Here is a 25437-nt window from a genome sequence, read left to right as displayed (position 1 = left end):
CATAGGATCAGCCGAGGGCAACAGAAGTCATTGCCAGTCTCTTCTGAATAGTACTAACCTGTTTCTTAGAACTGACTGATTTATGATCAACTACTGTTTACATAGGGTGAAAGAAGACAGAGAATTGAATAAATAGGAGTGGGGGGAATAAGATGGTGGGAAATACAGTTAGCAATATAACTGGAAAAAAATTGAAACAAGTTTCTTTGCTAAAGGTCTAATTTCTCAAACATAGAGAACTGAGCCAAATGTACAAAAAATAAGAGTGATTTCTCAACTGATAAATGATCAAAAGATATGATCAATTTTTAGATGAGGTTGTCAATATTATCTATAATCTTATTAAAAAAACTTGTCACTATTGATTAGAGAAATGTAAATTAAAATATTTCTGATGTGCTACCTTATACCTATATAAAATTGCTTGGTTTCTCAATGAGGGGGGAATGAGGGGGAAAGAAGAGAGAGAGAATTTGGAACTAGAAGTTTTAAAAATGAATATTAAAATTTGTTTTTACATGTAACCAGGGACAAATAAAATGCTAAATAAAAAGTAGAAAATGAGAATCAATAAACTATACATAAGGAAAAAATAAACTACATTATATGTCAGCAATATTATTTAATATTGTTTTAGACCATTTAAAATAACTAGATGGTATAAAATATCTGAGCAGATACAGGAACTATAAGAACATAAACATATAAATAAACATACAAATAAATTCAGTTATAAATAATTGAAGTAATATTTATTTTTCTGGGTAGTAGGTAAAGCTAATATAATTTTAAAAATGCAACTTTACATAACTAATCTATTTATTAAATGTCATTCAATTAAGTTACAAAAATTATTTTACAAAATTATAAAAATAATAAAATTCATTTGGAAGCACAAAAAGTCAGGAACTTTAAAGAAACCAAGGGGAAAAGATATAAAGGAAATAGATTTAGCAGTATCAGACCTTAAACTATACTATAAAGGCAAGAGAATTATTGAAGTATAAAAAGGATAATTTTAATTATTTTTTTTTTAGGTTTTTGCAAGGCAAATGGGGTTAAGTGGCTTGCCCAAGGCCACACAGCTAGGTAATTATTAAGAATCTGATACCGGATTTGAACCCAGGTACTCCTGACTCCAGGGCCAGTGCTTTATCCACTGCGCCACCTAGCTGCCCCAATTTTAATTATTTCAGATTAAAATTTTCTTGTATAAATAAAAACCTATGTAGCCAAGAATAGAAGTAATACAGAAAACTGTGTTTGTGTGTGTGTGTGTGTGTGTGTGTGTGTGTGTGTGTATGGGGGGGGACTTTCAAAGACAGTCTCTCAGATAGGAATTCCTTAGAATATTATTGTGGAGTAGGAGAAGAGGGTTTTTTTGGTTGTTGTTTTGCAAGGCAATGGGGTTAAGTGGCTTGCCCAAGGTCACACAGCTAGGTAATTATTAAGTGTCTGAGGCTGTATTTGAACTCAGATTCTCCAGGGTCAGTGTTCTATGCACTGCACCACCTAGCTGCCCCCCAGGAGAAGAGGGTTTAGAAAAACATGGAAAGACTTGGATTAATATAAGGAAGATGTCCATTTTCAGAGAAACAGATAGAAAATGAGCGTAGTAAAGTTTTACATATATATGTGTATGAATATATATGTGTATATATGCATATCATTTTACATATATGTGTATGAATATATATTAATGTTTATAGAAATCTATATATATTAATGCATATGTATACACATATGTGAATATCGATATCGATATCTATATCCACACTGAATTGAAATCTTCTTTAGGATGGTGGAGGGAAGGAGAGGAAAAGAATTAAAGTAAAAAAAAAGTGCACAGTAGTGAACAAAAGAAAACCATAAGAGAGCAAAGAAAAGCTAAACAGCTTGAAAAACAATGAGAAGTATTTTTATTATATAAGTTTTCTTGAAATGGAAATTTATTTATATTGAATCCTCTCTTATGGTCTACTGTGTACATGGCAATTCTTTTCTTTTCTCATTTTGCATTTAAATTTAATATAAAAAAATTACAAAAAAAACCAAAAATAAAAGCTTTGGGAGCCTTAGTGTACTACAAGCTCATCAAGAGTGAGTTAAAGCATTTGTTAAAAACTAATTTGATCACAGGTGGCACTCAGGAATTCATATTCCTTGATCACACTGTGAGGAATATGTGTGTTTGGGTTCCTTAAGAATGTGAAGGATTGTTAGTTTACATTACAAGGACTAGGGTCTGCCTATGGGTAGATACTGAGTTAAAGTCAAAAGATTTAGCCTCAATCTGATCAAAAACTGAGATTAGGTGTGGTGTGCCCCATCTATTTTAAATTAACCTAGGGTCTTGACTTTCTCCTTTGCACACTCTCTTGGAAGTAGCTATTCTTGCTCATTAGTATAATGACCAGGGGGAGGAAAATATATGGGGACCAATATATCAATTGGATTGTGACCCCAGCCTATGATTGGCATGAAGAGGCAGGAACAAAGCCTTTCAAACTGCATGAAAGACTTTCCATTCCTGGGATTCCCCCCCACCCCATCTTGAGAGAGGTGTGCTATTTTTTATTAAGATACCTTAATAAAACTATTTTAATCACTCTGGACTAAGTATTCACGAACCATTTATAACAAGACCAAATATGGAATTTGGTGTTCAATTAGATTCACTATTTTAAAGCGAAACTAGAGAGATACCAGAGGAGTGTGACAAGGATGATGGTCATATCATATAAGTCTATAAAAGGAACTAGGGAAGTTTACTCTGAAGGAAACTTGGGAGACTTACAACAGCTGACTGTTAGTATTTGAGGAACTGAGAAATAGAAAGATTAGATTGCTTTGTTGGGTTTCAGAGGGCCAATGAGTAAAAAATGGCAAAACTAAATTTAATCTTGAATCATTTCATTTCAGGTTTAGGAGTTTTGATTGGGGGACCCTCTCAGCAAACTGAGAAATAGGGACTCTCTCTTATCCCAACATCTGATGAAGGGTGTGGATGTTCCAACTGGCACCTCCTGGGGAGGAGGAAAACATTTTTTGTACCTTAGCATTAGTTCAATCAATTCTCATTTCAATCAAAAAATATTTTAAAAGTGTCGACTATGTGCCAGCCAGTATGCTATGAGCTGGAGAGGCAAAACGAGACAAAAAAAAACAGCCCCTGCCCTCACTGTCACTGAAGATGGGTGATTAAGTCACACAGTTAATGGGAAAGGATTGACTGTTGCAGATAGCATTCCAATGAGGTTCCATATCATCCCTCTCCTCAGCTCCTTCATTTAGTTTCAAGAAATCACAACAGAGATGATATGGCAAGAATTCCTGGGATCCAGGAGGCCGTGGCTAAGGCTTGCTTTCCAGATCTGCCATCTTTCCCATCCTTTTTGCGATTTAAACTGAAAAAATACTGCTTGCACTTCTAGACTCCACTTTTCCTATCTCTTATTTATCCTTCTATTACACTGCTCTTTGCAAGACCATCAATGAGTTATGTATTCTTTTTTTTTTTAGGTTTTTGTAAGGCAAACAGGGTTAAGTGGCTTGCCCAAGGCCACACAGCTAGGTAATTATTAAGTGTCTGAGACCGCATTTGAACCCAGGTACTCCTGACTCCAGGGCCTGTGCTTTATCCACTGCGCCACCTAGCAGCCCCAATGAGTTATGTATTACAAAATCCTATGACTTTTGCTTAGATCCTATCCTTGACCTTTTTGCAAAGTTTAAAAATTCCTCTTTTCTCTGGGTTTTCATAACATTGCTGTCTCATGTTTCTCCACCAGTTTGATCTTTCTCAGTCCTCTTTGCAAGTTCATCAGCTCTCTGCCAAGCAGGTACTCCCTAAGGTTGGGATCTGTTTTAGATCCTCTCCTCTTCATTTTCTATACTCTCAAAATCATCTCATTATCCCCTATGGGTTTACCTATCTATACAAGGGTGACCCTCAAATCTATATATCTAGCTCTCATCTCCCTCTCCCTGACTTCTATTCGGTTTGAATTTCCAACGTTTTGGAGTGACCCATAGGCATCTCAGATTCAACATATCCAAAACAGGATTCACAATCTGTCACCCTAAACCTACCTCTCTTTCTAATTTCCTTAATGTGTTAATGTGTCACCATTTCTCCCCATCATCCCAGCAACACTCTGCTATCACTCATTCACCCTCTTCCTCTATCCAATGAATAACCAAATTTTGTTGATTCCTCCTGGACATTTCTATAATATGTCCCCTTCAACTCATGTTCAAAATGGGAGATCTCACTCTCCTGTAAGACTGAATCTGCTGAATACTCAATCTCATTGGTACTCTCTGTCCCTTTGATTGGACCCTCTGAGTGAACAACAGGGCCATGGTCTTCTGGGAACTCACCATAGTCGTCCCCACTTTTCCCCATTCCCCAGGTTGGATTTCTTTAGAAGTCTCCGTCTTTGCTATTTCCCTCTCCCTCCCTCCCTCTCAAGCTTCCTTTTGTGTATTGTCTTTCTTTGGTTTGTAAGCTTCTTGAGAGCAGGGACTGTCTTTGTATCTGGGTTCAGCACATAGCAGGAGCTTGCTTAATGAATGTTTATCAACTATTGATTTTGCTTGCGCGCCTCTTGGAACCTCTGGTTCTCTTCAAAGCTCTATTTCCCCAGTAGTTCTTGCTCTTTCAAACCCCTGTGCTTCTATTTTGTATATATATACACTGCATTTATAGATCTCTGGTCCTGTTGTCACCCCCAGAATTCCTTGAGGGCAAGATAGTGTCTACGGGTGAAAGGGACTTTTTCTTTTTGCAAGGCAAACAGGGTTAAGTGGCTTGCCCAAGGCCACACAGCTAGGTGATCATTAAGTGTCTGAGGCTGGATTTGAACTCAGGTACTCCTGACTCCAGGGCCGGTGCTCCATCCACTGGCCACCTAGCCGCCCCACTGCTAGGTAATTAAGTGTCTGACCAAGGTCTATTAACTTTAATTTAGGAAAAAATTGCTATGTCATTGTCTGATCTTGTTATCTCTTATACTTTATGTTTTTCCTTAAGGATATGATTTCTCTCTCATCACATTCAATTTAGATCAATGCATACCATGCAAACAAGTAAAGACTGACAAACTGCCTGCTGTGGGGGGTGGGGGGGAAATTGTAAGACTCAAAATAAATAAAATCTTTTAAAATAGTAAAAAAAAAAATCCAAATTATTAAGTGTCTGAGGTGGCACTGGCACTCAGGTCCTCCTGAGCCCAGGGCTGGCGCTCCGTCGCGCCCAGCCGCCCCCGTGCAGGGGCCTTAGGAAGGGTCGGAAGCCTCATTCAAGCGGGGCGGGTGAGCCTGCGGCTGCCTCCCGAAAGGCAGATGCGGGGCTCCAGGCCCAGCCCCCAGCCCGGGTTCCGGCCTTGGCCTCCCGGGCTGGGCAGGACTGGAGCGCCGGGTCATTAGAACAAGAGACTCCGAGCGCCGGCATGCCGGGGCTCCCGGGGCGGCCCCCGCTCGCGCCCCCGGGCGCTCCAGGCCCCGTTACGCGGCCTCCCGAGGACTGGACGGGAGCGGCCCGCGGCTGCGGGGCGGCCTCCGGGCCTTCCCGAAGTCCCGCCCCCGGGAGCGCTCTCCTCTGATTGGTGCCAACCTGCTCCGGCGCAGCCGAACTTGACGCGCTCTTCCTGACGCCGCCCCGCCCCCTCCCGCCCCCGCCCTGCGGCGGCCAATCCCGCGGCCGCTTCCCGGCTGCCATGGACGCGGGCCGGCCCCGCGCCGAGGCCGCGGCCAATCCCCGCGCCCGAGGCCCCGCTCATTAGCCCGGGAGCGCGAGCTGGGGGCGGGGCCCCGGAGCCGGACCCGGGAGAGGCGGGGCCGGGGGCGGGGCCAAGGGCGGTTGAGAGTCCGAACCCCAAGATCCAAGAAAGTTTGCTCAGGAGGTGAGCTCTGCCGCGGGCCCCGGGGCTCGGGGGGCGATCGTGGCCCCGGGGGCGCTCGGGGGTGAAGCGATTGGGGCTGGGGAGCTGGGGGGCCAGGGAGGCGGGCGGGGTCCCCTCGCTGGGTGGGGAGGAGGCGATCCCCCCAACAAAGGGAGCCGCCGGGGCCCTCCCCTCCCCCCGCCGCCCTGGGCTCGGAGGGGATCCCGGGGGCCCCCAGGAGCAGCGGCGTGCCCCCCGCGCCCCGGGGGATCCGGCCCCTCCCCTCCCCCACCGCGGGGAGCTTCGTCGCCCCGCCCCAAGCCCCGCCCCCAGACGCTCCTGTGGCTCTCCAGGCGCTTTTACTGGTCACTGCGGGCCCCGCCCCCGAGGCGCCCCCTCCCCGCCCCACCCGCCGGCCTTCTTGTCTTCCAGGTCCGCCGAGGGTCCCCCGGCCGGAGAGGGCTGCCGGCCATGGCCCAGAGCCCCAAGCAGCTAGCCCCGGGCTTCCTGTGAGTGGCACCCCGCGAGTGGGAGGCTTTGTGCAGTGACCCCCCAAAGTGGCCGGCTTTGTGGAGTGACATCCCAAATGGGTGGCTTTGTGGAGTGACGCCCCAAAGTGGCCGGCTTTGTGGAGTGACACCCCCAAATGGGTGGCTTTGTGGAATGACACCCCTCAAATGGGTGGCTTTGTGGAGTGACCCCCCAAATGAGTGGCTTTGTGGAGTGACACCCCAAATGGGTGGCTTTGTGGAATGACACCCCCAAATGAGTGGCTTTGTGGAGTGACACCCTAAAATGAGTGACCTTGTGGAATGACACCCCAAATGGGTGGCTTTATGGAGTGACACTCCAAAGTGGCTGGATTTGTGGAGTGACCCCCCCAAAGTGGCTGGCTTTGTGGAGTGACACCCCCAAATGAGTGGTTTTGTGGAGTGATACCCCCCAAATGAGTGACTTTGTGGAGTGACACCCCTCAAATGGGTGGCTTTGTGGAGTGATACCCCTAAAGTGGCCGGATTTGTGGGATGTTCCCCCAGGATCAGAAGGCTCTGCTCTGTGAGGGCCTCTGTCAAGACCACCAGCAGAGACCCTCCCCATTATCTGCCATCCATCTGCCATCCCCCTTGTCTCCCCTGGAGTGGGAGGGTTTCCTGGCCACTCTTGGTCCACCAGGTCTTAGTGCCCGGTTCACAGTCTGGGTTCTCAGCTGCTCCCTGCCCTGGCTGGGCTTGGCCCTCGACTTCTCTCCCCACTCTCCTCATTTTTTTGTCTAAGTGAAGGTGGGGTGGGGCTGGATGGTGGGTGCGGGGAGGCTCTGTTGGAGCCCTGATGGATGGACAGACAGCTTGGTTTCCAGGCCAGGCAACGGGAAGGTCCCGGGACAGCAGCCGCAGCAGCTGGGGAGCCTGGCAGGGCTGGCCCCCGTGAAGCAGGAGAAAGTGGAGGTCCCTCGGGCCAGTGGTATGGAGAAAGGACCCTCGGAAGAGGAGGTGGGTACCTCGGCTTCCTAGGAGACAGGCCCTGAGCTTTCCCTGCCTTTGGCCTTCTCCCCAGAGGTCACTCTCCCGCCTTTTTCCTCTGCCTGTGTTCCTTAGCCTGTGAAGAAGCGAGGCTGGCCCAAGGGCAAAAAGAGGAAGAAGATTCTTCCCAATGGACCAAAGGCCCCCGTCACTGGTTATGTCCGCTTCCTGAACGAGCGGCGGGAGCAGATCCGCACCTTGCACCCAGACCTGCCCTTCCCCGAGATCACTAAGATGCTGGGGGCTGAGTGGAGCAAGCTACAACCCACAGACAAGCAGGTGGGACCCCGGAGACCCCTCCCTAGAATCAGCATTTCCCAGAAACCTCTGGACCTGCTGGCATGGCCCTAGGTTTCTCTAGCCATTCTCTGTTCAGGCCTTGGGATCCTAAATCTAGTGCTGGAGAAAACAGATTGCTTCCTACAATCTCTTCATTTTATAGATGAGGAAACCGAGGCCCCAGGAGGCCAAGGCAGGACTCCCACCCAGGCCTTTTATTCTAGAGCCAGATTTCCTTCTGCATTAAGTACCCCCTCCTCCTCCTCCTCCTCCTCCTCTTCCTCTCTTAGTGAATCTCAGCCAGGGGTCTTCTAAGGGGCAGCCTTCCCATTTGGTCCCATCTCTGTCCCTAGCGCTACCTGGATGAGGCCGAGAGGGAGAAACAGCAGTACATGAAGGAGCTCCGTGAATACCAGCAGTCGGAGGCGTACAAGATGTGTGCGGAGAAACTCCAAGAGAAGAAAGCCAAGAAAGGTAGGGACGTGTGTGTGTGTGCAGATATGAGGATGTGTGGCATGTGTTAGGGGCAGGGGTCCCAAGGGGGTCCTGGGATAGGCCTTATCCCTTTTCCCACCCTCCAGGGCCCTCACCTGCTTCTCCTTTCCCCTTATAGAGGATCCAGGTGCTTCAGCCATGAACACCTTCCTGAATGGACACAAGGTAGGGTCCTGGGAATCCTTGGGGAGGGGGCTGTCCTTACTGGGAGGGGGGGAGTGGTGCTCTGGGGCCAGAGGAGATTTGGAAAGAGAGCTGCAAACTTCCTTCACTGAAGGGAGGAGGAGAGGGAGGAGGGCCTGCCATGTGGGCACCAGGAGAGGGCACTGCTGAGCTGTGCTAACCCTGTGCTGTCAGAAAGCTCAGGAGGGGCCTCTTGGGGCTCTTCTCTGCCATCCTAGTCATGCTGCCTTCCTCTGTCACCCTCCAGGGCAGGGACTTTGACGGCTTCTCCACCTTTGATGTCCCCATCTTTACAGAGGAATTCTTGGACCAGAACAAAGGTGAGGCATGCTCAATGGGCTCCCTCTTCCTCCTGGCCTCTTTGAGGTACAAGAAAGGTGACAGACAAAAGGCACATGTTGTTGGGAGGAAGAGAATGGAGGGGCCAGGCCTGGAGTGTCCACCCTGGCCAGAACTGCCCCCTTTGACCCTGTTCCATCCCAGGACTCTGGCTTGAAGTTTCAGAGCTGACTGGGCATGGGGATGGCACCGATGGCAGGAGGTAACTGTCCAGAATCAAGAATGAAAGAGCCTAAGGGGTCAGGCAAAGGTTCATTCTCTGCCTCTCGGTGATTATCCGGTTTTCCCAACCCCACGCTCCAATCGAGAGAGGAGACGGGAGCCTGAGGTCAGAGGACCTGGGCTGCGACCTGGATTTGTCACTGATACTCTGTGGGACCAGTCACTACTGAGCTGAGTCTGCTTTCCCATCTGCTAAATGAGAATGATAATATTTGATTGCACCTCAGAGGGATGGGGGGAGAATCTTTGTTGTGAGGGTCAGTGCAGGACAGGAGACAGTCCTTGGTTGATGTGGAGAAGGCCTGGGTTCCAATCCCACACCTGCCATTACCATTTCCTGGCCCAATAATCATTTAAACTCCCTGGGCCTGGGGCATCGACCAGCTCTTGATCCCATCATCTGTGTCCCAGGACACTCACATTAACTCCTCAGAACCTGTTTCCCCATCTCTAAGACAGCAATATTAATTATTGTAATTACCTCCCTTAGGGGAGTGAGGAGGGAAGTGCTTTGCATGCTGGGTTATAAAGGAGGCTGGACCAGACTTCCAGTCAGAAGACCTGGGTTCAAGTTTTGGCTTTGTCAGTCAAAAGACATTTATTTAATACCTAATGGCAAGCCCTGGAAAATGAATACAAATAGCCCTGCCCTCAAGGAGCTTACATCCTACTGGGGATCAGCAAGTTCACAGATAGGTGAATACGTTGATTGGGGGAGGAAGCCCTCACAACTGAGGGGAGCAGGAAAGGTTTTTTGAAGGAGGTGAGCTGAATCTTGAAGTAAGCTATGGGTTTTCAGAGGGAGGGGGTGCCTTTGCCATGGTGGGAGGAAGAGGGACTTAGCTATGGACTCAGACAGCCTGGAATGAATGGGCATAAGGGAGAGAGCATTTATTAGGGGCTCACTCCAGGATAGGAAGGGAAGGAGCTAGTGCCCCAGTAGACTGTAAGCTCCTTGAGGACAGGGCCATGTTTGTTTTTCCCTTCTTTACTGTATAAATACTTGTTGACTGTCTGAGGCTAGGCAGTCTGGGGGTCCATGAGTCCCTGGGACTCATGAAATCAGTCACGGGGCAGTCTTTGATTATCTCTTTTTCCAAAAAGCCATGGTCACGTTGCCTGTGGTCCCTCTCTGTAGCAGTGCCGAAAGAGGGCTGGCCCAGGATTCAGGAGAGACCGGGGTTTAAACCCGGCCTCCGACCTTTACCAGCCAGGTTGTTGGCCTGCCACTTAAGGTCTCATCACCTCACTGGTTATCAGTAGTGCTGTCAAACTCAAATAGAAATGGATCGTCTTGGCCATAAGCTATTTTTGCTTGAACATTCCCAGTTACATTTTGGTTGGGTTCAGGATGCCCTTGGGCTTGGATGAGTTTGAAGATGAGGTGCAAGAACAGCTGTGGGTGCTTCACCACCTTGCATTGCTGGGTTCATGTCAGTTCTTTGACATCTTGCTCCACGTGTAAATTGAGGGTCATGGACTCAAAGGTCCCAAGTTGCTCCAGCCTTGGATGACTGAAGGGTAGATTCCCAGGGTCCAAGGAGAGTTGAGGGTGGCTTCCCTCTGGAGGCAGACCCGGAGCTGGACCTTGGAGGATCCTTAGCTGGGCCAAGAGATGGCTTTTAGCCAGGGACCTATAGACTCTGAGAGGGTTTCCCATGGTCCAGCTAGGGAAGCAGAGCTCCGGCGTCTGAGGAAGATGAATGTGGCCTTTGAAGAGCAGAACGCGGTCCTGCAGCGTCACACGCAGAGCATGAGCAATGCCCGGGAGCGGCTGGAACAGGAAGTGGCCAGGGAGGAGCGCCGGACCCTGGCCCTGCAGCAGCAGCTTCGAGCTGTCCGCCAGGCGCTCACGGCCAGCTTTGCTTCCTTGCCTGTGCCTGGTGAGCCTCTCTGGTTTTGGGGGGCTGGACCTTCTGGCATGTCCCAGAACCAGAATCCTTTCTTGAGGAGAATCTTGCCAAGAACCCATGGGGGAGCCAGGGGTGGGGAGTGGGGAACACATCTTCTCCAGGACCCTGGCATTCTCCCTTTTCCCTTTACCAGGCACAGGGGAAACCCCCACACTTAGCACCCTGGACTTCTATATGGCCAAGCTGCATGGGGCCATTGAGAGGGACCCCCTGCAGCATGAGAAACTCATCGTGCGCATCAAGGAGATCCTGTCTCGGATAGCCAGGTAGGGGACCAACTGAGTAGGACCAACTGACCCCCCAGTAGGGGATCTTAGTGGGGCCATTCCCCTGGGCAGGGTCTGTTGGGGTGATGGGGAGAGGGCATCCAGATCAGATTAGCTGGGTGGGGTCCACCTAGAGAGGGAATATGCTTGGAACCTGCCTTATCCAACTACTAAGGAAACTACCCAAGGGATGCTCCTTCTCTCCCAAGGCCCAAATCTCTTCTGAGAAGCCTAACCTGATGGGTGGGGCTCAGTGAGATCATGGGGTGGAGGCTTGGCAGGACTGGGGGGGTGGGGCTCCTCCTCTCCCTTCCTACTGATGGGCCCTTTTCTTCCTGTCCATCTTTAGTGAACACTTATGAGTAGTGGTCAGAAGAAGAGCCCCTGTGGATCCAGAGCCATCCTGGGGAAGAATCAATCCCAACAATCCAGTCTCGCCCCTTGCTCCCATTTTTCCAGGCTCAGTGGGCAGGGCTTAGCCTTGGGCCTCCCTGTCCCCCCTCCAGGACCTACCCAGTCCCGGAGCTGAGTCAGGACCCAGGGCAGAGGGGATGGGGAGGTGCTTGATGGGTTTTGGGGAGTCCTGTCTGTGCCTTCCTGGGGCTGGGGTAGCTCCAGCCTCTGGATCCTCCTGCCTCCTCCTCTCTCCTCCAGGGCTCATATCCCACCCCACCAATCTCCAGGGATATCTCTAAGCTCTTTTAAACTTTTTTCCTTTTCCCTGCATGGAGCAGGACCAAGCGAACATGTGCTATGTGTCAGTCCCACAGTCCAGTTATGGGTGGTACCCATAAGCCCTCTTAGAGCACCTGGACACTAGTAAGGTCTGTGATACACACAGGTACCACCCAGCACCACACCACCCCTTACCATGTGGGAGCTGTACCATCTCTGGACTCCCCCTCCTGCACTTTCTCTCTCTTATACTGATTCTGATAGCCCCTTCCTCCCAGAATGGGAACTGGGGGAGGCAAGGGGCAGAGCTTCTCCTGAGCCTGGGGTTTCCAGAAGACTTTAGTGGCTTCCCATGGCCCCTTCCTCGGACTTCCCCCTCCTGCCTGTCTGTGTTCCCTGCCCCCTTTCCAGGCTGGGCCTCCCCTCTATTCCTTCCCTGTCTCTCCATGAGTGGGGAGCCTGGCAGCTTCTCTCTTCAGCCCACAAGCCTTCTTGGAAGCAGCAGCTGTGGCCATAATACTCAACTTTAAAATAAAAATCAACTCAGCTCAAATGTGTTTGTTTATGAGTGTCTTGTCTGGTGGGGGTGCAGGGGATGACAAAAGGGAAGAACTCGCCTGGACCAATAGCTGGTCATCGTGCCTCCAGTCCTATATCTGGCTGCTCTTTCTAGGCTGTGTCCTGCGCCCCACCCTTACTGACATGTCCTTGGATGAGGTTTGCCCAGCCCCTGGCAGACAGGTCCTGGCAGCGCTTCCTGCCTTACCTGCCCCTGCATGCTGGGCTATCTCTAAGCCTTATGACCCCCCGGGAGGGAGGCGGGTCGTGTCTTAACAAAGACAAAACAGGCCCAGGTCACTCAAGGGGGGTGGACAGAGCCAAGCCCAACTTCAGGTCCAAGGGCTCTCTTGCCTGAATTGCCTAGAGTGAGGGAGTTTGGGAACGTGTCTTTGGTGGGGAGGCAGAACCCCTGCCTTGTTTCAGGACCCTTGTCCTGACATGGGACCTTGGCTTCCTCTGTAACAGGCAGCTGCTCCAGATGAGCTCTAAATTGACAGTGATTCCATGGAGAGGGGAGAGGATCCATCTGATCTTCCTTCTCCCTTGGGTGCCAACTGTCAAGGCCCCAGGAGAGGGAGCAGCTGTACTGAGCAGTCAGGTTCAGGGACAACTGCCCCCACCACCACCACCTGGGCCTTCTCTGACTCCTCCCTCCCTAGGTGTCAGTTACCTGGGACCAGGATCAAGTTCCCCGTGTCCACCGCTGTCCCCTGGGCTTGTATTACAGGCCAGAGCTCGGCTGTCAGCAGGAGGAGGCGGGGGCCACGGGGGGAAGGGGGGGAAGGAAGCAGGCTGGATCCGGCCGGCGCCGTTGGACAGTTGCTTGGGGCCCCCTGTGTGGCTGGCCAAGCCCATGGAGAGTGGAGGGGCCCAGGAGACACAGGGGGCCCAGCCCTCTGCCCCCCGGCCACCCCCTCCCTCACCTGCTGAGCAGGCAGCCCCGGTCCCCAGTGCCCCTGCCCCTCCTGCCCCTCGCATCCGGCCTCGACTGGTTTTCCACACCCAGCTGGCTCATGGAAGTCCCACGGGCAAGATTGAGGGCTTCACCAACGTCCGGGAGCTGTATGCTAAGATTGCCGAAGCCTTTGGCATCTCCCCCACTGAGGTGAGCTGATCCTGCATCCAGACCTTGGATCCCTGGCGAGGGTGGTGGGTCCCAGATCTGGGGAGATCCCAGAGCTCATTTCTGGAATGTGTGGCATAGGGTAAGAAGTAAGGGCCTTTGGAACCTTAGGACTCCTAACCCCCTCCCCACTAATTGGAAGCAAGTCATTTCTCTAGACACAGTTTTCTCATCTGTTAAATGGGAATAGTAAGGAAAACCATGTATGAGCAGAGGTAATTTCATCCATCATATTTGTACTCTGTGTGGCCTCACATAGATGCTTGGGCCATTGAGTTCTGCTTCTTTATCTGTTGGATGAGTCCCTTTCCCCTTTTGTTCCCTTCCAGTTCTAAATCTCTGATGCTGTGATCCCAGTGGTACCCCCCCTCCCAGAGTTATTGTTAAGCTCAAAAGGGATCAGGTATTTTGACAACCTTAGTGCTAACTCTAACAATAGCAATAGAAGACCTTTTCATATGGTACTTATAATGTTTGTAAAATTATCTCATTTGTTTCCTATTGATTAGCTCAGTGTCTGGCAAACAGTAGGGGCTTAATAAATGTTGGCTGATCTCTATGACAACCCTGGGAAGTGGTTGTTGTTATTCAGTCATGTCCAATTTTGTATGACTCCTTTTGGGATTTTCCTGGTAGAGATGCTAGAGTGCTTTGCCATTTCCTTCTCCTGGTGATTTTACAGATGAGGCAACTAAGGTTAAGTGATTTGCCCAGATCACACAGCTAGTAAGTGTCTGAGGCCATATTTGAATTCAGGCATTCCTTATTCCCATTTTACAGATGAGAAAGCAGGCTAAAAGAGGTTAAATGACTTGTCCAGGATCTCACAGTAAGTACTTGAGACAGGATTTTAATTCATATCTTTCTCTCTCCAGGTCCAATGCTCCATTCACTTAGCAGAATCAAGCTTTAACAATTCTTGTTCTTACAGGAGGGCAATTAATGTCAGCTATAAGCTATTTGTTTTTGCCTAGACGGGAGAGACAGGGCACCTCCCAACAGGGTGGCAAAGTATGGGGGGGGTGAGATTTCCACTTTGAGATAGGAGATGAGGATATTAAATCATCAGATCTTGGGATGCAGGTGATCTCAAGGGAGATCTAGAAAAGAAAGAGCTGGAGGGTGGGTGGGAGAGCCAGTGGGACCCTCTCAGAACTTGAGGCTTTGAGAAAGAGGAGAGGTGCCTCTGGAGTTGAGGGTTGGGATGAAGCAATGAAGGTTGGGTCCCTGGACTCTCTGTGCTTTCCACTTGCCCCTCCCTCAGTCAATCTGAAGACTGTATTTGGCCCCAGGACTTTATTTGCTGTAAACTTTCCTTGATCCCTGTCCAGCATCAGATCAAACTCATAAAACTTTTGATTTTCAAATGCACCTGCTTGACTCTGTAAGGTTAGAGACTCAGTCTAGAGCAATTTGACAAAGATTCAGGATGTGCCTACTATGTGCAAAGCTTTTCAGATCTCCCCTAGTCCCTAATTTGTCCTCTTTTTACTACTGCCACTGGAACCTTAGCTAGGCATCTGCTACCTCTTTCTCTTGTCTCTCCGTCTCCAAACACTACAGGTCACAAGTATGTTTTCTAGGATTTAGTCAAGAGAATATGAGAAGATCTAGCTTCTTTTTCCTGTTCTGTTACTATAGACTTTTCGATCTTGGGCAATTCTCTTGACTTCTCCCAGCCTCAGTTTCCTCACCTGTAAAATGAGTAAGTTGGGTGCAAATGAACTAAATCGATCATCCTATGATCTGATGCAAATAGATGGTGCTGATCCAGAAATAATGTAGGGGAAATGTGAATCAAAGAAAACTCCCCCAATGGGAGAGAGGGAGGGAAGATTTATTAATTTATTAATCACCTCCTATTGCCAGGCATGCAAATATTATCTCATTTGAGATACCTTGGGAGGTAGGTGTTATTATTTCCATTTTATAATAAAGGAAGTGAGGTTAAGTTATAGGGCACTATAACTAATAAGTTTCTGAGACTAGATTTGCTCCAGATCCAGGAACCTATCAATTCTAGCTCTTAGCTAACCCAAGTCCTCATCTTGGTGACCCTAAATGGTCAGAAGCATAATGTGTAGAGATAGCATTTGGAAAGAGAGGAGGTACTGAAGTATTGAACCCTCTAAAGGCAAGTGGGGAATATTTTTCTACTAAGGGCTTTTTGGATATTTATAACATAATTCAAAGGCTATATTGGTCAAACATTTAATTAATTTGTTCCAAAAAAGCTCCTAGATATATTGAATTTTGAGTCTCTGCTGATGGTTGCCTTAGTAAAGTCACACCAATATGGCGGGTGGACCATAGAACCGCTGCTCTAAGGGATAGCAAAGACCATCGTGGGGAAAAGAGGGACGTTCCTTAATATTAAAATTCCTTGGGGGACCCAGAACATTATGAACTATAACCAGGTGGTGAATGGAGACATGGATGCTAGTGTTGACTCTGCAACTGGCTTTCCGTGTCACCATTGGCAAGTTGCTTCTTTTGTCTGGGCATTACTTTTTCCATTTGTTAAATGAAAAAGATAACGCCTGCTCTGAATTTCTCAGTGAGCAGATCACTTAGACTCCTGAAATCCTAGAACACTAGAGCTGGGGGGACCTTGGAGAACAAAACGTGGGATGTCAACTGGAAAGAAGTCAGGGCATGGATTGTCAGAGCTGGAAGGGACATGAGAACCCAGTATATGAAGAAAGGACTTTAGGGCAAAGAATGCTAGAGGCAGAGGAGTTTATAGGATGCCAGGGCAGGGAGGAGCCTTAGAACATAGAATGCCAGAAGAAGAGCTTAGCACAGAGAGTGTCATTACAGAATGGCACCTTAGAATGTAGGATGATAGAACAAGGAAGGGACTTGATATGTTTCATATGTTCTAAGGATTTTCTCTAAGGTCTTTCCCTGTTCTATCATTCTTTGTTCTAAGGTCCTTCTCTGTTCTGAAAGAGGAGGCATCTAAGTCAACATACTGAAGCCCAAAGGATATAAAGCACTTGTCTAGTTTTCTATGGGATTCTGATTGGGATTCTCCCAATAACCATGTGGCTTCCTCTCTCCCCGTTTCCTTGGTGGGGAGGCAGATTCTGTTTTGCACTCTCAACAGCCACAAGGTGGACATGCAGAAGCTTCTGGGGGGCCAGATTGGACTGGAGGACTTTATCTTTGCCCATGTTCGTGGTGAGACCAAGGAGGTGGAGGTCACGAAGACAGAGGATGCCTTGGGGCTCACCATCACAGACAATGGGGCAGGCTATGCCTTTATCAAGGTATTGGGGACTGAAGGATAGATAGAGCAGTGGGCTGGAAGTCAGGGGAAGTGGGTTCTTGGATCAGCTCAGGAAAATGCCTTTCCCTTTCTGGACCCATTGGTAAAAAGAGCTTCTCTATAAAATGAAGAGGTTGGACTGAATGATTCCTAAGGTCCTTTCAGTTTATCTGATATTCTATGAATATCAGTTTTGATATTCTAGGTTCAGGACTTCTCACCCTTTCCCAGTTTTACCCCACATACCATATGGTCAGAACAGTGAAATACTGATTCTGAGAACAGGGATGAAATGATTTCTTTGGCCTCCAAAACTGCTCCCTACCCCAACAAAAAAGCCTGGATCTGTTTGCATAGTGTTATAATAACTCCTGTACTATTTTTGGATGTTTCCTCTAAATCAAAAGTCCTCAACCTTTTCTTTTTTTTTCTGGACCTCTTTGGCAATCTAATGAAGCCTATGGCAGGAGTTTGTTGAAGCCATATCTAACCAGCTTACTGAGCTGATTGTTTAGTTTTTGGTGTGAGTAGTCCTGACATCTCAGAGATCCACAAACACTATAAATCAGTGCTTAAGTTCTTACTGTGTCAGATTTAAGAAAGGGATGAAGAAAATGTTAATGACGCAAATTAAACTTAAAAGTGTGTTGTGCAACCATCTGTCCTTCAGCAAACCACTTGATGACCCCATTCTCAGAATAATACTTTTAAGTAATTAAAGGAACTGCTAAATTTCAGTTAGAAGTTAAAAATAAAAGAGCTATTTTCCATCCAGGGAAGAAAATCTGTTCACAGGCCCCAGTTCTTTCTTTTTTCTTTTTCTTATTTGTTGTCATTTGCTCCTATCATAATCTGCTGTTTTTTAATTTCTCTCTAGCCTCAATCAATAAATAGACTCAGAGACAAAAATGATACTGTCCCTGATCTCAAGGTTTTTACATCCTCTTGGGGATGGAGGAGCTTGAGGCTCTTCTACAGGTCTTTTCTCTAGCTCTTTGAGACCCTTGAGAGGGAATGGAATTAGAGTCTTGAAAGGGGGAGAATAGGGAGAAGATGATACTTGGAACTTGGACCCCATGCATTGAAATCTGGAAAAGAGGCAAAACCAGTAGGAAACTCTGAACCTTCATCCTCAGGGATCAATCCCTTAGTCATTCTGAGGGAGATCTAGCCAAGTTCTTTGAAATCCCTCCCATAGGGAAAGATATGTTTGTTAAGTGAAAGCATAAAGAGACTTCACCTTTAGTCTCTAGAAATCTTTAGAGATCCCCTAGATTCCTCACCCCTAAAGAGATAGATATGTCTCAAAACCCAAGAATGCTTAGAGATTTCTTATTCCTAGGGTGATGTTCTTGATTCATGAGTGCTCTTCTCTAGGGAGATAAACTTGGCCACGAGGCATACTGAAAAATATGTTATCTTCAAGGGAGATGAGCTTGTTGTCTGAGTGCTTAGAGAGCTTTCATCTCCAGGGAAATGTGCTTGGTTTCTACGAGTGTTTAGACATCACTGAACCAGGGATTGGGAGAGAATGGATAGATGTGGGAATTGTTCCATTGCTAAAAATGCTCAGAAATTCCTTGGGTGAGATGATGAGGCTAGATGCTAGGAGGTGAGTGGGAAGGGGTGATGGGGAACTCTTCCTGATACTCTTTCACCACTGTCCTCCTCCTCCCCACAGAGGATCAAGGAAGGAAGCATCATTAACCGAATTGAAGCTGTTTGTGTGGGCGACAGCATAGAGGCCATCAATGACCAGACCATTGTGGGCTGTCGACACTATGAGGTGGCCAAGATGCTCCGGGAGCTCCCCAAGGCCCAACCCTTCACCCTGAGGCTGGTGCAACCCAAAAGGGCCTTCGGTGAGGCAGCTAGTGGGAAGAGGAAACTCCTGTTAGAAGGGCTTCTGAAACAATCCAGAGAGAACCAGAAAGGGAAGCAAGTTCTAGACCTACTCTAAGGGCAGCAGAGGGAAAGATTTGGGGAGGAATGGCAAGATAAGCCCCATTAACATTTCAACTCTTCAGAGATCCCATATCTATTCAGTGTTGCTCTTTCCTATGTGGGTAGATCTTGACCCTTTCATGCTTCAGTAGATTGTGGCTTCATTATATGGTGGTCAGTTGTGTGGTGATGAAGCTCTTAGCACTGGCTCATTGTTACATATATCATCTATTCCTGAGCCATTTTTGGTACAATCCAGGCACCTCTTCATCTTGGCAAGACTTGTTAGAATTTGTACCCCATAGTCTTCAAGAGCTCAGGTCCCCTCTTCATCAAGGAGGACCTGAATGGAATAGCAGTCTCTAGGATTTACCTCTGAAAGGGGTGGTGGGCTCTCAAAGACTGTCAATGGAGCTCAAGCTGGAGAGATAATTGGGTTCTACCAAGAATGGGTTGAGGGGGTGGCTGTATGTCCCAGGACTAGCTTAGGGAAGGATGGACACATATGTCTCTCTGGAAGATTGACCAGGAGGCAAGAACTTTTGTTCAGCCATAACCATATCTCCAGCCATGAGGGACTTGAAGTCATGAAGTCATGAAGGTGGGGGATCATCCACACAAATCCTTGAAGTAGTTAAAGTTTACAAAGTACTTGCCTCATTGATGAGCTGAAGAAAACAGCACAAATGGTAATATCCCTATTTTGCAGATGAGGAACTTGAGACTCAGAGAGGCTAAGTAATCTGCCCATTGTTGCCCCATGGCTAGCAAATGGAATGCCTAGATTGGGACAAAAGTTTCCTGGTTCTCTCAGCTGCTCTTTTTCTATGATGACATACATTTGCATTCATGAAAGTAGTTCCCCAGCAGGTTCTAGAATAGCTGAATTGGGGGATGGGACAGGAAATAATGCTGTGGAAGAAAGTTTAGGTAGGATTAGTGTTCTGGAAAAAAGGACTTTCTAGAGTAGTCCTTGGAAGCCCCTGCTTTGTAGAGTAGCATTTCTGGAATCACTATGAATCCTAGAGATATTTATGAGGAAGAAGGCTGCCTGCTGTCCCTGGGAGAGACTAGAACTGCCTATGATGGACACGATCTGCAACTAAAATGGGGGGGGGTTCTAGAGAAAATCAACTACAGGCTTCTTCAGTGATTACAAGGAAGGGGTTTTAGAGTCTTTCTCTCCTGATTCTCTTTTCTACATCATGTCTTCTAGATATGATTGGCCAGAGGACCCGGAACAGCAAGTGCCCTGGGGAGGGGAAGGTGACCAGTGGGAGGGAGACTCTTCGTCTCCGGGCCCGGGGTTCTGCCACAGTGGAAGAGGTGGTGAGTGGAGGGGGGGAGGGAAAGAAGGAGGAGCCCGTTTCTGGAGGTCTCCCAATGGGCCCAAGAGGAGGTGGATGCTGAGCTGGGAGGGAAGGGTATAGTTGGATCCAAGGATTATGTTGCTCCCCACCTTGCCTAACCCAGGGGCCAAATCTTTGACCCCACCCCCTCCCTCCTGCCCCAGCCCAGTGAGTTTGAGGAGGAGGCTGCCCGAAGGGTGGATGACCTGTTGGAGAGTTACATGGGCATCCGGGACCCAGACCTGGGTAAGGGGCCAGGGTAAGCCTGTGGGGACCCTGGGAAGGGACAGGGGCTGTGGGAGACAAAGGGTGGGAGGAAGGTCATTGGAGCTGAAGGACAGAAGGAAATGGGAAGGGAAGTGGGGAGGCAGGGAGTGGGATAGAGAGATATTGAAGGAGGTAGAATGGGAGGGTCCCAGGAAGTTGGGAAGTGGGGAAGAAGGAAGAGATCAGTTGAAGTCTGGAGCCGGGGAAGGTGATGGACGGATCTAGGATGGGAGAATGGAATCAGATGGAGATGAAGGATGAGATGGATGGGAGGCAAAGGACCCAGAATGGGGCAGGAAAAAATGAGAATCAGGAGATAAGAAGGATGGGAGATGGGATCTGTGGCACCTGGTTCACCTCACCCTACCTCTGCCTCAGCCTCAACTCTGGTGGAGACATCCAAAGAAACTCGGAGCGCTCAGGAGTTTGCTCGCGGCTTGGACTCCGTCTTGGGAGAGTTTGCCTTCCCCGACGAATTTGTGGTGGAAGTGTGGGCAGCGATAGGCGAGGCCAAGGAAGCCTGCGGCTAGGCAGGTCTCTGGCCCAGAACCCTGGAACCCAGGAGGACCCAGAAACCCTGGTCCGGCCCCTGCCTGTTAGGCCCCGGCCCAAGACACCCAGCTTAGTCCCCCAGCCCCAGACATCAACCCAGGCTCTGAAAGCTGGTCCCCAGGAGTCCGCTCAGCCTCCGTGCAGCCATCAGAAGCTAGGCCAGGTTTCTGACACTCCCAAACAAGCTCAGTACTCTGGCTACCAAAAGCCCACAAAACCCTCCGTATCACAGAGGACAGCCCAGATTCCTGGCTCTCAGAAGCCATCCCACTCCTCTGAACCCTCCAGACAAGTTCATTGTCCTGGTGCCCAAAAACTTGCTCAGGGCTCTGGCTCCCCAAAGTTAGCTTGGGTAACCTGTTCCCAGAGGATGGTACAGCCTTCTGAGCCCCCCGAACAGGCTCAGGGGTCTGGTCCCCAAAAGTCAGACCAGTCTTCTGATCCCCCAAAACAGTCTCCATCCTCTGCACCCCAGGATCCAGTCCTGCCCTCAGGGTCCTCAAAACAGAGCCTGCCTTCTTATACCCCCAAACAGGCTCAGGGCTCTGGTTCTCATAATCTAGTCCAATCTTCTGAATCTTCCCCAAAGGCTCACTATTCAGGTCCTCAAAAGCCAGATAAGTCTGACTCCCCCAAAGTAACTCAGTTCTCTAGCCTCCAGAAGCCAGCTCATACCTCTGACTCCCTAAAACAGGCTCAGTGCTCTAACCCTCAGAAACTGGATAAAACCTTAGACCCCCATAAATTAGCACAGTCAGCTGAACCCCCCAAACAGACACAGTCCTCTGCCCTGTCAAAGATGGCCCAGACAATTAACTCTTCAAAACAAGTTCAATTATCTGGCCCTCTGAGGTTAGACCAGGTCTATGACCCCCCAAAACAGATTCAGTTCTCTAGCTTGCTAAAACCAGATCAGTCTTCTGAACCCCCCAAACAGATTCAATTCTCTGACTTCCAGAAGTCAGCTCAGTCTTCTGACACTCCAAAACAGACCCAACATTCTGTTTCCCAGAAGTTGGCTCAGCCTTCTGACCCCTCAAAACAAGCTCAGTTTTCTGACTCCCCCAAAGTGGCCCAGCCCTCTGATCTCTCAGAACAGGTACAATTTTCTGGTTTAGTGAAGCCATCCCAGTCTTCTGATCTCCCTAAGCAGGTTCAGTTCTCTTGCCCCCAGAAATTAACACAGCCATCTGATCCCCCAAAGCAGACCCAGCCCTCTGCCCCTCCAAAGTTGGCTCAACCCATTGATTCCTCAAAACAGGCCCAGTTATCTGTTCACCAGAAGCCAGCCCAGATTTCTGACCCTGTAAAACAATCCCAGCCCTCTGCTTCCCAGACATTGGCTCAACCTTTAGATTCCCCAAAACAGACTCAGTTCTCTAGTTCCCAGACGTCTGCTCAGCCTTCTGACCCCCCAAAACAAATTCAATTCTATGATCCTCAGAAGTCAATTCAGGCTTCTGACCTTCCAAAACAGACCCAGAACTCTGCTCCCAAGAAGTTGGCTCAGCCTTCTGAATCCCCAAAACAGGTTCAATTCTCTGACTCCCAGAAGTTGGCTCAGCCCTCTGACCCCCCAATACAGGTTCAATTCTCTGACTCCCAGAAGTTGGCTCAACTCTCTGGTCCCCCAAAACAGGTTCAATTCTCTGACTCCAAGAAGTTGACCCAGCCCCCTGGTCCCCCAAAACAGAATCAATTCTCTGACTCCCAGAAGTTAACTCAGCCCTCTGGCCCCCTAAAACAGGTTCAATTCTCTGACTCTCAGAAGCTGACTCAGCCCTCTGGTCCCCCAAAACAGGTTCAATTTGCTGGCACCCAGAAATTGACTCAGCCCCCTGGCCCCCTAAAACAGACTCAATTCTCTGACTCTCAGATGGTAGCCCTACTCTCTGACCCCTCAAAACATGCTCAGTGCTCTGTCCCTCAAAAGTCAGCCCAGTCTTTTGAACCAAAACCAGACCAGCATTCTGCCTTCCAGGAATTGGCTCAGCTTTCTGATCCCCCCAAACAAATTCAGTTTTCTGCTCTCCAGAAGTCAGCTCAGCCCTCTGGTCCCCCAAAACAGGCTCCATTCTATGACTCCCAGCCCTTTGATTTCCTAAAATATACTCATTGCTCTGGCCCTCAGAAGTCACCCCAGTTTTCTGACCTAAAACAGGATCAGAAGTTGACTCAACTCTCAGATACCCCCAAACAGGCTCAGATTTCTGTACACCAGAAGCTAGCTCAGCCCCCTGGTCCCCTAAAAGAGGCTCAATTTTCTAACCCCAAAAAGCTAGCCCAAATTTCTTATCCTACAAAACAGGTTCAGTTCACAGGCCCTCAAAAGCTAGTTGATACCCCAGATTCCCAGAAATCAGCAGAGTCATCTGACTCCCCAAAGCAAGCTCAGGGTTCTGGTTCCCACATATTAGCTGTGAACATTGACCTTCAGATGCCACATTCCAAACAGGCTCAGAGTTCTGGACCCCAGAATCCAAAACAAGTCAGCCCTATGAAATTGGTTCAAGACCCCAGCCCTCAACAGCTGGTCTCCAGACAGGGCCCCTCCAGCCTAGGTCCCAGACCTCGACCCAGCTCCCCACACAATCCCTTGGTACCCATCCCCCTAACCCGAGGTTCTCACCCTTATCCTCCAGGGCCCCCAAAACCCCACTCTGGGATCAGGGGATCCACTTTTATTCTTCATGGGCCCCTTCCTGATCAGGGAGGGTTGTCTCAGACCCCTTCCCAAGGTGGTTCTGTTCCTTTTACGCAGAGTGCCTGGGTTTCAGGGAGCTGGGAAGAGGACAGAGGAATCAAGTGGAGCCCGGGGAGGCAGATGGAAACAGAGGGTTCTGTTTCCTCTAGCTCTGGCCTCTGCTGAGTCTTTGGCTCAGAGATCCTTAAGAGTATCCAGAAATGGGAAGAGGGGACATCTAGTCCCCCCCCCTCCCCAGGGCTCAGTCAGTTCCTTCTGCCTGTACCTTGAGTCATGTGGAGATTAAAAGGAATTGCTATGTCTGGATATGTCCTTACTGGTTAAAGGAAGAAGACTGGAGAGGGGTTGGGGGTAGAGAAGGGTGTTTGGGTGGGTTCTTCCTAGGGTCCCTAAAAATTCCAATTTGGGGTCCTGGTTCTATCTGCCTGCAATTTACTGGATGACATTAAGCAAGTCATTTTGTCTTTCTGAGACTCAGTTTTCCCATCTGTAAAATGAAGGTGTTGGTTTCTATGAACCCTTCCAGCTCCTGGATTCTCTATTTTTTATAGTCCAAGGTCCCTTTCCAACTTTGACATTGCGTGTTTCTGTGACATGGAGAGTCTCTCCCCCTCACTTGGATCTGTCTCATCTATAAAATGGGGGTAGGAAGACCACAAGAACCCACGAGGGGTGTCAGAATCTGCCTCTTTTTTCTTTCCCTTCAAAGCAAGAACCTTGATAGTGCCCAGAGCCTCCTCTTCCATGCCAGCCATCTTCCTTGCCTCCATTTCCCCTTAATAGCCATAAACTTTATCAATCAGATCAGACTGATGGAGAACTAGGAGGGTGGACAATTGAGTTTATTTGGAGGGGGCAGGAGTGAAGTAGAGAGGACAAGGTCACCAGGGGCTTGGGGTGGTGAACCCAGTTACTTCTTCAGGGCTCCTCCTAAGCCCCCTACCCTGACACCCCTGTTCACAAGTCCACAATGCAGTATCTGCATAACTTTGCAAAGTCTGAAATCTGGGTCCTCAGTACCAGCCCCTTCCCAGACTTGGCCCTTGGACATCCCAATGTTCCTGCTGTCAGGGGTGATGATGAGCCTCAGATCCCCAGGTTCTCGAGTGGGGACTACTGGAGCCGTGGCTCCTGGGTGTACTTGGGCTGTAGAGAGTGGGGGATAGTTGCATTCAGAGAGGGGATGGAGCGCCGGATGGTCAACCGTGGATAGATTCTCTTGAGCACGGCCCTGCGGAACAGGATGTAAACCCAGGGGTCAAGGATCTGGTTCCAAGTGGCCACACGCAGGTAGATGAGGAGCAGGTGCTCTGTGGACGGAGGCAGTTGATCATCGTTGAGCATCACAGGTGGCCTCTGAAGGACTGTCTGGGCAATGAAGACCTGCAAAAGAGGGGGGAGAATGCATTGGATGGGGCCAGCCTGCTGGCAGGGTGATCTCTCTACCTCTGAATGACTGGAGGTCTACACAGGGGTGAGGGTCCAGGGACTCAACCTCCCAGCCATGCAACTCTGCCTCATCACATTCTGAGTCCCACTATTCTCTTCCTTTGAGTTTTTGTGTAATGGAGAGATGTTTTGGGGTTCCTTCTTGAACAAAGAGATGTTAACTCCACCAAGGTCCTCAGAGATCTCAAACACCTTCTTTAGGACCTTGGGAATATTGAGGAAGAACCAGAAACACTGCATAAAGAGCACCAGTTTTGAAGGCAGGACATGGGTTCAAATCTGGCCTGGCTGAAATTACTATCTGTGTGATCATGGGCAAGTCATTTATCTTCTTTGGGCCTTAGTTTCCCCATCTATAAAATGGGTGACCTTGAAGGTACTCTTCCACTCTAGATCAATGCTCCTAGGTAGCTGCGAAGAGGCAGATTCAGGTTGGCTGC

General features: G+C 48.9%; 3 protein-coding genes across 8 annotated transcripts in view; 2 read left to right on the top strand and 1 right to left on the bottom strand.

Annotated features, from left to right (window-relative positions):
- Positions 1 to 5760: 5760 nt before the first annotated feature.
- Positions 5761 to 12330, top strand: HMG20B (high mobility group 20B). Of its 3 annotated transcripts, none has more exons than XM_074204147.1 (10): positions 5818 to 5906; positions 6318 to 6394; positions 7243 to 7375; positions 7481 to 7684; positions 8038 to 8158; positions 8298 to 8344; positions 8610 to 8682; positions 10591 to 10806; positions 10970 to 11102; positions 11452 to 12330. In XM_074204147.1, the coding sequence occupies exons 2-10, from the start codon at positions 6357 to 6359 to the stop codon at positions 11462 to 11464; spliced, it is 978 nt and encodes a 325-aa protein (XP_074060248.1). In that variant the 5' UTR covers positions 5818 to 5906; positions 6318 to 6356; the 3' UTR covers positions 11465 to 12330. The 3 variants fall into 3 exon arrangements, with proteins under 3 accessions (XP_074060249.1, XP_074060248.1, XP_074060247.1); XM_074204146.1 differs by having other exon boundaries at positions 7231 to 7375; XM_074204148.1 differs by lacking the exon at positions 7243 to 7375 and having other exon boundaries at positions 5761 to 5906.
- Positions 12331 to 13191: 861 nt separating this feature from the next.
- Positions 13192 to 24169, top strand: GIPC3 (GIPC PDZ domain containing family member 3). Of its 3 annotated transcripts, XM_074204143.1 has the most exons (6): positions 13192 to 13443; positions 16548 to 16733; positions 18414 to 18594; positions 19893 to 20005; positions 20190 to 20271; positions 20671 to 20917. In XM_074204143.1, the coding sequence occupies exons 1-6, from the start codon at positions 13192 to 13194 to the stop codon at positions 20820 to 20822; spliced, it is 966 nt and encodes a 321-aa protein (XP_074060244.1). In that variant the 3' UTR covers positions 20823 to 20917. The 3 variants fall into 3 exon arrangements, with proteins under 3 accessions (XP_074060244.1, XP_074060242.1, XP_074060243.1); XM_074204141.1 differs by having other exon boundaries at positions 13355 to 16733; positions 20190 to 20284; positions 20671 to 24169; XM_074204142.1 differs by lacking the exons at positions 13192 to 13443; positions 16548 to 16733; positions 18414 to 18594 and having other exon boundaries at positions 19642 to 20005; positions 20190 to 20284; positions 20671 to 24169.
- Positions 13954 to 25437, bottom strand: part of TBXA2R (thromboxane A2 receptor) — a 46250-nt gene continuing 34766 nt past the window's right edge. For both annotated transcript variants that reach the window (XM_074204144.1, XM_074204145.1), the window contains exon 3: positions 13954 to 24931. In XM_074204144.1, coding sequence (XP_074060245.1) covers positions 24662 to 24931 — 270 coding nt within the window. In that variant the 3' untranslated portion in view covers positions 13954 to 24661. The remainder of the gene's footprint in view (positions 24932 to 25437) is intronic.

This window comes from Macrotis lagotis, chromosome X (assembly GCF_037893015.1).
Source record: "Macrotis lagotis isolate mMagLag1 chromosome X, bilby.v1.9.chrom.fasta, whole genome shotgun sequence".
Lineage (NCBI taxonomy): Eukaryota > Metazoa > Chordata > Mammalia > Peramelemorphia > Peramelidae > Macrotis > Macrotis lagotis.
The sequence above is the reverse complement of the archived record's forward strand: the minus strand, read 5'-3'. Positions and strand labels throughout refer to the sequence as shown.

Bases quoted from the DNA above. Each gene is read 5' to 3' on its own strand.
- HMG20B (XM_074204146.1), top strand. From the start codon at position 6,357: ATGGCCCAGAGCCCCAAGCAGCTAGCCCCGGGCTTCCT. The intron at 6,395-7,230 runs GTGAGTGGCACC...ATGGACAGACAG, and splicing joins CAGCTAGCCCCGGGCTTCCT to CTTGGTTTCCAGGCCAGGCA. The intron at 8,683-10,590 runs GTGAGGCATGCT...CCCATGGTCCAG, and splicing joins ATTCTTGGACCAGAACAAAG to CTAGGGAAGCAGAGCTCCGG.
- GIPC3 (XM_074204141.1), top strand. From the start codon at position 16,584: ATGCAGAAGCTTCTGGGGGGCCAGATTGGACTGGAGGACTTTATCTTT. The intron at 18,595-19,892 runs GTGAGGCAGCTA...CATGTCTTCTAG, and splicing joins GCAACCCAAAAGGGCCTTCG to ATATGATTGGCCAGAGGACC. The intron at 20,285-20,670 runs GTAAGCCTGTGG...CCTCTGCCTCAG, and splicing joins GACCTGGGTAAGGGGCCAGG to CCTCAACTCTGGTGGAGACA.